Here is a 12,160-nt window from a genome sequence, read left to right on the forward strand (position 1 = left end):
TGAAAATTTTCGTTTTTCAAACACTTGTTCTTTTATACAAAATCAACAAATATTCTGTTTCAGTTACAGTAGTTACCATACCGGCTGACGTTCAACCTCAGCAATAAATGATAAATATTATTTTTACCTGAAGCCTATTATCATGAAAGCGTATTTTGCAAAAACTCATTCATGTAATTAACCAAAACTCAAAACCAATCAATACCTCAAAAATAGTTACAATTAAAAATCCAATCAAAGAGATCCACTAAGCAGAATTAAGCTAGGAGTATCTTTTGGTACATCTGTCAAGGAGCATAATTCTGACCTTTAACAAGAGCAATGCTCCAAACATACAATGTTTTATTGTGAACAAACACATGACTTTTTACATGAAGATTTTCCCTTACATGAATACACAAGCTCCTGCAAGATTTCTGCTGACATATGCCCTTTGGAATACACGGGGTTTAATGAATCATTTATCTCTCGCCAACAGTATACTGAAGATGGCGGAATAGGGGTTTAGCAATGTGTAATGCGGTTCAAATTTAAGTTTGAAACGAAACACATAAAATATACGGTTTCAGTGCCGCTTTACAGAGAGATTAACTGACTAAACTTACATATTTACTGGTGGCAAGCTTGACGTGCATTGTTTAAATAAATATATCATGATGGAATGATTTAAAGAGATGTTTCTGCTCATAAAGCTTTGAAATTAATGTTCATGCCCAAAATAGGGCTTCAACTTTGTCAATATTACCGAAGCTGGCAAACCATTGTCATTCAAAGTCTTGTAGTCAGTTTGTTTACTTACTCCAAACACAGACGGAGTAATGTCGCATCCGGTAAATGCATTTATAGAAGGCAAATTGTTGAGGAAAGACAGGCACATAGTTGGTGAATGGGTAACAATCTTAGCCCTTCCTTTACAAGGAAAAGTCGCTTATTTAAGGAGTTTAATCGTCAAACGGACTTAACGGCTAAAAATCACAGTATTGGTAGTTCAAATGTTAAACTTATCATTTTGACTTGTCGTCAAAAAATCGTACGGTGCATTTTTTGTAAAATGGGCGTTGAAGTACGTTTGTCTATTTGAAAGAAAAATCGAATTTGAAAAGTTTTGAGGTCTACCTGGTAATGAAACATTCGTAATATGATGCCTGTTATTATATACATTGTTGTTACAACTTGTTTAAACGATTTCAAATAAAGTTTAGTAAAATTAATCCGTTAATAAAGGGTTTTTGTAAAAGTTTAACACTACAAATATTTTTAATTTAATAGAGTACATTTCAATTCAATTTCATCACTTGTTTTTACACAAAAAGTTAAATAAGCAACATTTATATGATATTTCATACCTTTATCAATCAATAATATCAAATTCATTTATCTTAGAAGCATTATTTCAGCCATTCAACCCAGACACAAGTCCTAACCCTCATATAACGGAGCTATTCGAAGCTCATACACAGCCTCTTATAGATACATATAAACAATGGGGTTGTGCTGTATTACTGACATTTATATACTGGGATATTTTCCTTAGAGCAGTAGACATTTTGCTGTTTAAAAGAACATTATAAAAGCATCAAGGGGATCAGGTGGCACTGTAGGCATAACAAATTAAAAGTCTACGCTTGTTAGATAGACCCTTACTAGACATTTCATAGAATCCCTTTGTCATTAATTACTGGAAATGGCTGGAATTACTGCAAATAATGCAAATCCACACGAGGAAACAAAACAAACAGCAATGAAATTAGATGAAAAACATGTTATTCTCACTGTGAACCATCTAAATAAACCATGACTAATCCCTTTGATGTGGAATCCCATCCTTAATGTCTTAAGAGATATTCAAGAGTCTTTGATCACCGCTGTCGACGAATGCTTGAATATGTCTAGACTTTTCATCACTAGTTCTCTTTCTTTGGTCAAGGAGTTTATATAGTCCTATATCAAAGTCAAAACTAATAACGTTTAAAAACATGACTACAAAAACAAACCTTAAATGTTAATCGGGGGAAATTATTTCAGGTCAAATAATTCAAGAACTTGTATTAAGATGGGCATTGCTTTTGGCAAACTGTAAAGATGATGTAAGAATAGAACATGTACTGTCGCAACCTGTATGTCCCCTTCCAATTTCCCTTTGTTATGATGACGGCACCACGAGAAAATCATGGAAGTCTGATTTGATGAAGCAATTAGAATCTTAAGTCTATTGTGCACTTTCCCTACCTTCCATTGTACCATCACTCACAACTTAAATCAGAGATGGTATGGCATCTGTTCAATGTATTGATGTTTATAAAAACAGAACATTCTTTGATCTTGCAGCTGATTATTAAAAAAATATGTCTCAATGCTTTTCTGTAGCGCACACAGTAGCAGAGGTTTTTGACCGCTACACCATGAACAACTCTATAAAGTCTGCTGGAAACGCAGGCCTCACAAAGACTACAGCTTCCATTAAAGTGTATCAGATTATTGAAGGAAGAAGTATTCCTAACTGGAAGAAGTTTCTTTCTGTTACAGAAAACAAACAGGCACTCCTTAATTATTTTGGTGGTTTTATTCTTCAAAACTTTGACAAATCCCCTATATGATTCCACCTGATTGTGAGCTTTACTTTGCCGGAATATTGTAAATCCCGAAGTTATGTATACCAACATTGTTAATGACTGTCGTCACTTGTTTAGCACTCAAGATGAGGCCGATATTCGTATGATTCTCCATGCCTCAAACTTTAACACGAAGATTAGAGAAATGGGAAAAGCAAAATTATGCGGACCTCTGTTAATACTACAAACATCTGTCACATACTAGCGAGTTGTGGGTGCAGATAGGGAACATAAGCATTGTAAAGGAAGGGCTAAGATTGTTACCCATTCACCAATTATGCGCCTGTCTTTCCTCAACAATTTGCCTTCTATAAATGCATTTACCGGATGCGACATTACTCCGTCTGTGTTTGGAGTAAGTAAACAAACTGACTACAAGACTTTGAAGGACAGTGGTTTGCCAGCTTCGGTAATATTGACAAAGTTGACGCCCTTGTTTGGGCATGAACATTAATTTCAAAGCTTTATGAGCAGAAACATCTCTTTAAATCATTCCATCATGATATATTTATTTAAACAATGCACGTCAAGCTTGCCACCAGTAAATATGTAAGTTTAGTCAGTTAATCTCTCTGTAAAGCGGCACTGAAACCGTATATTTTATGTGTTTCGTTTCAAACTTAAATTTGAACCGCATTACACATTGCTAAACCCCTATTCCGTCATCTTCAGTATACTGTTGGCGAGAGATAAATGATTCATTAAACCCCGTGTATTCCAAAGGGCATATGTCAGCAGAAATCTTGCAGGAGCTTGTGTATTCATGTAAGGGAAAATCTTCATGTAAAAAGTCATGTGTTTGTTCACAATAAAACATTGTATGTTTGGAGCATTGCTCCTGTTAAAGGTCAGAATTATGTTCCTTGACAGATGAACCAGAAGATTCTCCTGGTTTAATTCTGCTGTGTGGATCTCTTTGATTGGATTTTTAATTGTAGCTATTTTTGAGGTATTGAGTGGTTTTGAGTTTTGGTTAATTACATGAATGAGTTTTTGCAAAATACGCTTTCATGATAATAGGCTTCAGGTAAAAATAATATTTATCATTTATTGCTGAGGTTGAACGTCAGACGGTATGGTAACTACTGTAACTGAAACAGAATATTTGTTGATTTTGTTTAAAAGAACAAGTGTTTGAAAAACGAAAATTTTCAGAGTAAATCGATAATAATAATTTTTTTTTTTTTACATTTTTCAAGATAATTCATTGCTTATTGATTTGAGAAAATGTCTTTATCTGAAATTTAACCTTAAATTGTTGTATATATGTGAAAATTTTGAAAATATTGAAGAAAAAAATAATAACAGACTTTGATCTTTGACCTTAATTTATGCAAAACTGTTACCACATTTCTTTTTGACGACATCGATATTTCAAAAGTACTCATTTTTCCGAATCCAATGATATATAATATAGCTATATAGTATGTTTGACGATTAAATCTAAAAAATATTGTGTCTGGTCACCGTACTAATATCATACCACCAAAATTCACAATACTATCTTGTTAACCGAAAAACGCGACATAGCCAATCAATTAATATCATCAATCTCCGTGCAACACCTCTGAATATGAAGATAGCTTCGATCATAGAACCATCCGAGACTGGACCAAGTAAATGCACAAAAAATACTGAATTTTGATAAAACTTCAATAGAGAACCAAATGGCAAAATCAAAAGCCCTACGCATCAAACGAATGGATAATAAATGTCATATTCCCGACTTTGTTCAGGCATTTTCTTGCATAGAAAATTGGTCTGTTATACGCGACTTCGGAAAATCATCCAAGATGAACAACTTTATTCACTTTACATAAATTTTCTCGTTTGAATTGTTTTACAGTCATTTTGGGGCCATTTATAGCGTACTATGTGGTATGGGCTTTGCTCATTGAAGGCCATACGGTGACTTATAGTTTATAATTTCTGTGTCATTTTGGTCTCTTGTGGAGGAGAGTTGTCTCATTGGCAATCATATCCCATCTTTTATATCATCTCCTTTCTCCTGTCCTATATTGAATGCCGAAATTAACGTCTCCTTAAAAACACCATTATACTGTTGGGTCTTCCAAGTTTCCTAGGCAACATATTTCTAAATCATTTACATCAAAACTGATTTATTGTGACACTAGCTACTTTAGAGGCAGTGTGTACAAATTGGGGATACTACAGAAAGACAAAATATGTGACTTGGATGGAGAGATGTCTCAAACCACACTATGTTATTTTTAGTATACTATCGTCTTGGTCATGCCATTATTATAAGAAGACATGATGTCTAATGAGTGGAGAGAGACCAAATAAAGATATCAATTGACCGTGTTCGAATATCCATAGATGTATTCACACTGAAGTTTTCCAAGTTTGGTGCCCATGTTGATCACATCAATCCTAGACATTAGTGTATTAAAGCTTAAAATTTTGCCAATTTATAGCACTGCTAACAAGGAAGCTATTGACCCAAGTGTTGCAGGTCATCTTTACGAATGTTTAACATTGTAATATACAGCCAAATAAATCAATGAATAATTAACTTCTAAAGCATATATATATATATATATATATATATATATATATCAAGTTCCAATCGAATAAACTTCACAGAGAGCAATAGCTTTTCTTTTCATGACATGGTCCACTTTGCAAAATGCCATGGTAAAGACAAACTGCTTCTTATTTGCTCACAATAATTATGATAGAAGAGAAGCATATGGAAGGTAGTGAAGTAATTTTGGCTTTAACTATTTTGATCTGATCGTCACTGACGATCCTAATGAAAATGAAATATGTGCCTGGCGTTTTAAATTACAAGCTGGGTACCTTAGATAACTTTGAACATGTCTAAATGTGCTATTGTAGTTTATTTGAGTATTTCTCTGTCCCGATTGTTTTATATTTTGTTGAATTATTTATACTGTAGTCCAGTTATGTAATGGTGTTATATTTAACATTGCCATAAAAGCACAAGGTTTGGCTAGCCTAAAATCAGATTCAACCCACTATTTTTTTTTTTAAATGTCCTGTACCAAGTCAGGGAAATGGCTATTCGCTAACTTATAGTATGTTTCTCTGTATGTTACATGGTGGTTTGGTTTATAGTTGCACGTGTTTTTGTTGTTTTTCTCTTATATAGTTGATATGATCCCTCGGTTTAGTTTGTAACCCATATTTGTTATCTCTTAATTGATCTATGACTTTCGAACAGCAGTATACTACTGTTGCCTTTATTTATGGCATGAATACAAAATATTGAACACAATATAACTAGAATACTTTATTTCCGGCAGAAATGAGAAACTGTTCAGATATTTAATACAGTTTAGCCGTGGCAACTTGACAAAACATGCATTAAACTGTAGCTCGTCCAGAATCCAATGTCATCCTGTGCACCAATTATCAGATATGTTCATTTGTCAAATAAACAAATATTGAAGTAATTACTTTTGTATTCAAGAGTTTCACTGAATCATCAATATATAGAAATTATATAATTATTTACCATTTGCAGAAGTTAAAATGTATGTCCCTTAAGAAAATATGTTTGCAAACATACAGGGGCATGGAGATGTTGATTTAATTTAATAGAAACTGCATGAGAGTATTTCCATTGTAAACACCTTTAACAAATAACATAAGGTGTTGTAGCATTTTGGATGACATTAGATCTGAAATGGCTGTGTGTAATCTATTAATGAACTACTTTTAATACGGAGGACGAAAAACTACAGTGGTTATATATAAAACTGAAAAACGTCTATGTTGAGCCAAGTCTGTATATGATTGTAAAGAGAAAATGCAGTCCTCCTTGTAAAATACACATCCCTTTAAATGAGGTAGATAAAACTTAACAACAGTGTAAAAGGAAATTTTTTCTTTAGACAAACTCAACCCAACAGTTTACAGTATGTCAGAGTTTTGAACTTTAGGAAGCATTGATGGACTAATTTGGATGACTGAAATATGTCACCATTACAACAAAGTCAGTAAATACTTGACTAATCTGTCCTAAATTGAAAATTGCTGATACAAGTCAAGTGACTAGTTGAAGCATTTTAAAAAGGGCTAACAGAGAAATAGGATTCAGAATAAAAACTTCCCTTTACAAAGCTGGCATTTTCTCTTTTACAGAAATAAAGTATTAAGACAATATTGTACACTAAATAATAAACATATACTAAAGATACCAAGAATTACTGGCCTTGTACAAATACAATGATACTTCTGTCCGAGAAGAGTTAGCGTTCTAGACTTGGCTCAGTACAATTCTTTGAAAATTAAAAAAGGGGAAAATTAAATCACGCAGTATATAACCTGTAAAGTACCATAAAAGTTTACAAGAAATCTGTACATTCAAAAACATGTTCATCTTTATCAGTATTGTATATATAGATTGACAGACAGATAAAGTATAAAAACATGTTCAGGAGCTCCAATGAAGAGCTTTATATCTTAGCAGTGGCCTATAATTACTCTGATTTTAATTATATTTTAGAGTGTATATTTTTACGGCAAGGACTAAATGTCCCATCAAAATGTACATAAAAAGTTAACAGAATATCAAACTATTCAGAAGTAATTTTAGTTCACTGCTGAGGATCATCAAACTGTATAAAGGTAACTATTTAACTTTAAAAAAACATTAATGAATAACACCAAGAAACAAACGACTGAAAAAAGACTGCTATTTACAATGCAGCCAATGTTTGCTAAAACAATGGATATTTCACATGCTGAGGTGGAATTCATGTGAAGTATTTAAATTTTCTATATTTCTCAGTACATGTATCAAAATGAATTGTTTACAATCATTTATATTACCCAGTACATGTATTCAGTTTCATGATTAAATTAATTCACATACAAAGTAAATACTTCACATTCAGCAAATGTTCAGCTGGTACCACCAAAGTATCAAATTTATATATAACAATGTTTTCAAAATTTGATAATTGTCAAAATTTCTAATCAACTGATGTTAGTAAAGTCATAGAAAATTACAAAAGTTTGCATAAGTTGGATGACATGATTCGGCTTTATGTTGCTGCAAATTATGACAAATTTCTATTGCACTTTATATATTCATTTATAGTTTAGTCTCACATTTTCAGTTACTGAATTATTTTCAAACTCTAACAATAAATCAACACTGAAATGCTTGTGGCAAATAGAACTTGACAAAACCTTTGAATTACAGTAGAAATCCTGACAATTATTACACAAACTGTTTAAAATAGGCTCATCATTTTCTCCCAATGAGAAATCATTGTAATACTAACTTTTTCATTGTCAAAAGTCTTTTTTGGTTGCAGATATACGATGTACATTAATTTGACAATGAAAAAGTAACCAATTTTTTAAATTGTCATATACAGCAGGACTTGTAGTAAAATGAATTTCTCATTCACTTCATTTAAGTCATGTATATATGTAGTTTTGAATATTTTTGATCAACATATTATCTGAAAAGATGTGTGGCCCATGTCAGATAATATGATGTTCCTTCTAACCTCTCAAGGTAGATAATTATTATGACTGATGTTAAATAAATGCAACAATGTTTGTTGTATATTCTTCAATAAAGCTTGAGTCATTAAAATTTTGTATGTGAACACTTCAAAATTGTTGAACATTTCTTTATGGCTTTATCTTATGCCAATTACTCTAATTGAAAATCATTAACAATAGTAAACATTGCAGTGGTCACACACAGAATTGTGACTTGTGAGATGCCTGTCTGATGTAAGTGAGACTTCTGTCAGTGTTGCTACATTTGATAGTTTGCCATGCAACTTCTTATTATCCAGTGATAAAAGAAGAAATCAAATGTTGACAGTTATAAGTGTTTATGTTGTCGAGAAGAAATAAAATTGTAATAATGAAATAAAGTTTTCAATACTTAGTTGAAAAGTGGATGTTGTAACATTTGTAAATTCTCAACTGTTCATCAAACATTTTATTAGAATAATGTCATATCCAGATGCTTTAATAGTTGAAATCTTTTTTTATAGGAAATCGGTTGAGAAATAATGATCTACTTATATATAATAAAACTTATTTACCTGCAAATAGCAAGATTTGACTTTAAAAAAGGCCCCTTTCCCTTAGTTTAATTTACACTGAACACAAAATCTTATTATGATCCCCTCTCCCGAACACAATACAGAAAGGATGGACTTACTAAATCTGCTTTGATGAACAGAGGAGAATTATATTCATGCATCTTCTGTTGAATGGTAACATAATATGGTGTAATTGTTAGACCTGTGTTTAGGAACAGAATAGAATTGTCACCAAAATTTCTATACAAGTGGAAGTTTAGTTGGAAATAAAAATTCTAATTTTATCATTTTTTTTAAATTGTCAACATATGGGCAAAAAACCACCCATAAAAACAGGTCATAAAAATTATAACAAAAAAAAAATGCTTTCAACAAGTATCAAAAATAAATTCTATTACAAAAAGACCATGCTATTTTCAAAACAAAAATAACAATGGCCTTCCTTTGATCTCTACGACCCCCATCCCTGTATCATCGACCTCCAGTGAATCGTCCATAATACTATTAATTAATGCCCTTTAACACCTCCCTAGCCCCTGTAAAATGGAGCTATATACTGGGAGAGAAACAATACATCAACAATAAAGCCTTTTTAAAACAAGTCAAATAATTTTTCATTATAACGATCTTCACATGGAGGTAATACATCATTTGTTTAATCTCAATCATTTAATTTCCATTTTGTTCCCGCCTGGGTCTTCTCTGTTGTGGTGGGCCTCCCATGCCCCCCATTGGGCCTCCCATCATTCCTCCTTGTTGGTTTCCCCGCTGATTAACCAGAGATCGGATTCGTCTGATGGCTGGCTGCATAGCATAAAAATGTCCAATAATTGAAACAGCGACTTCAGAGTCATCTTGTGGATTTTGTTGACTGTTGACTTCTGGCAGTTTAACTATAGCACCACTAACTCTCTGCATTTCTCGTACCTAATAAAAAGATCATTATTACTTGCGTGTTCTCAAATTTCATATACAAAATATTTATATTTGCCAGATAATTTCAAAGATTGAGGTTTTGAGCCGAATTTTAAATCTGCATAAAATTCCATTACAGTTGAAACTTGTGAAGTCAAGGCCAATGGACCAGACATGTTTAATTTATCGAAGTCGAGTGTAAAGTCATATATTTGGTATATGAGATTTTTCCAAACTTTGCATCTTTTTTTTTAACAATCAAGTGTGTATTCAAGCTTCATATATTTTGTGTGTATCGTCTCTATATGAATAACAAAAGGTGGCATCAAATTGGATTTTAAAACTTTATTTGTGTCCTGGCATTTTTCAATATCACAAGGATCACAACTCCTAAACAGGAAAAGTGACAATCTTCAATATTGAACCTTACCTCCATTCTAAGATCAGTTACAATCTCTTTGGTTGAAAGGTTCATAAGATAAAGCACGGACATGACCATTTTTTTTAAGAGCTAACTCCTGAAGGGTGACAGTGAAAATCTTCAATATAGTTCTTTACCTCCATTAATTTCCATTTTGTAACCAGTAACATGTTAAAATTTTAAAAGATGTGAGAAATGACCTGGCCTCATTAATGAAGATATGACTATATTTGGTAACATCTAACTTTGAAGCAATGGCCTCTATAGAACTTTTCATTCTCTAGTACTTACATTCTGTCCACCTTTACCAATGATTCGTCCAACCATTGACCTGGGGACCATCACTTCTGATCGTAGATGAACCTCTTCAATTCTAGCGAAACCTCCTTCTGACTTTATCTTGTCAAAGATATAAAACTGAGCCTGTAAAATAAATAACTTTGATGTTTTTACCTGCTTATAAATTTTGTGAATAGTACCTTATAATCATTCCCTTTGTTGGCCTATTATCCTTTCATTTTGTTTGTTGAACATTTATTATTTGTAGAAAATGTAATATATAACAATAAACAGATCTCTAGTTTGTTCTAATGCTCCTGAATTTTTGGGAGGATAAATATTTTGATTTCTAAATTATTCTACTTGATACAAATCTTTAAAATAAAATCACCAGACGAGTACTAACCTTCCATTGTGATTCAGCTGATCCAGTGATTATCACTTTTCTTTCGTCCATTTGATTTTGAGGACCTCCTTGTTTTCTATCACCATTCATTTCTCCATTTTTTTGTGGAAGGATCTATTCAAAATAGAAAGGAATTTTAACAGTTGAAATGTTTGATCAAGTTTACATTACACAATACAGCTGAATTGTTTTTAGTCATTTCAGTAGTTTAGGTGCAGAAATTATTGTGTGTATTCATTATCGAGATTTTTGACGAATAGACAACAAAGCTAGAATAATCATTGCAATTTCAGTAAAATCTGCATACAGATATCAGAACAAGAGTTCTTTTTATTGTAATACTCACCATATCACATTATTACTGAAATTACAGTATTCAATATTCCATTACTCAAAAATTTACCTCAACATTTAAAATAGAACCTGCACATTGCCAGAAAATTAAGGTTATATATCAATTTCAATAAAGTTATGTTAAAATGTTAAGTCTTACCTTGATGCGAGCACTAGACAATCTCATGATCTCCTTAATATTTGATCCTTTACTGCCTATGACTGCACCCACTGTGTTTTCTGGTATGTACAGGTAGGTGACTTCCAACTCCTGTTGTGGAGGTACGTTTGGTACCTGCCCATAAATACCTGGATAATAGTTTCCTCCTCCACCTCCTTGTTCCTGAAAAAATAATTTAAGTAAAATGCAATTAAATTCAAAAATGTCTTCAATAAAAAAAAATTACAGCATCACAAACCAGAGAAATCAATCATTGTGAATTAGTGATTAGCAATCAGACTGGGGCGGAATATTACATCCATCATCAATACTAGGATATTGTCCAATCATCATGTTGCTGTTATTACAAAGCTAAAACATTAGGTTTACAATAAATCATTCCTATGTTTTTGAATCACCATGGCAAAGGATTTATGACCTTTCTTTGAGATCAAAAAGATTTTTTTTTAGAAAAGAGAAATAAAGGGAGAATGTGTCAATGGGACACAGGTGATGCCCCTGCTTGCATATACAGTAATAAAGGGACATAACTCTAGAACACTGTAAGTAATTCCGCCCAATTTCAAACTCAATTTGTGTTTTGTGGTAATATGCATTGCGTATCAGTTTCATTACATTTGGTTCATGAAAAAAATAGAAACAAGGATAAGCAATCAGACTGGGGCGGAATATTACATCCATCATCAATACTAGGATATTTATTGTCCAATCATCATGTTGCTCTTATTACAAAGCTATAACAATAGAGTTAAAATAAATTTTCTATGATTTGAATTAGCAAGGCAAACAATTTATGGAAATCTATTAAAAAAGGAAGAAAAATACAGTAGAAAACAAGCAGTCTGAGAGTACTGCATACATAGTCACTGCCCATTAAAATTCTTTGAACTGGAACAAAATGCTAACTTGATCTAAAACTTATCATTGTGTAAACTGTACATCAAATATAAA

General features: G+C 32.4%; 1 protein-coding gene across 8 annotated transcripts in view; it reads right to left on the minus strand.

Annotated features, from left to right (window-relative positions):
• Nucleotides 1-5,876: 5,876 nt before the first annotated feature.
• The window catches only part of LOC139513747 (insulin-like growth factor 2 mRNA-binding protein 2), a 57,976-nt gene continuing 51,692 nt past the window's right edge, over nucleotides 5,877-12,160 (minus strand). For all 8 annotated transcript variants that reach the window (XM_071302517.1, XM_071302523.1, XM_071302524.1 and 5 more), the window contains 4 exons: nucleotides 11,189-11,371; nucleotides 10,696-10,809; nucleotides 10,302-10,433; nucleotides 5,877-9,601 (listed from right to left, as the gene is read on the minus strand). In XM_071302517.1, coding sequence (XP_071158618.1) covers nucleotides 9,344-9,601; nucleotides 10,302-10,433; nucleotides 10,696-10,809; nucleotides 11,189-11,371 — 687 coding nt within the window. In that variant the 3' untranslated portion in view covers nucleotides 5,877-9,343. The remainder of the gene's footprint in view (nucleotides 9,602-10,301; nucleotides 10,434-10,695; nucleotides 10,810-11,188; nucleotides 11,372-12,160) is intronic.

Source organism: Mytilus edulis, chromosome 2, assembly GCF_963676685.1.
Source record: "Mytilus edulis chromosome 2, xbMytEdul2.2, whole genome shotgun sequence".
NCBI lineage: Eukaryota > Metazoa > Mollusca > Bivalvia > Mytilida > Mytilidae > Mytilus > Mytilus edulis.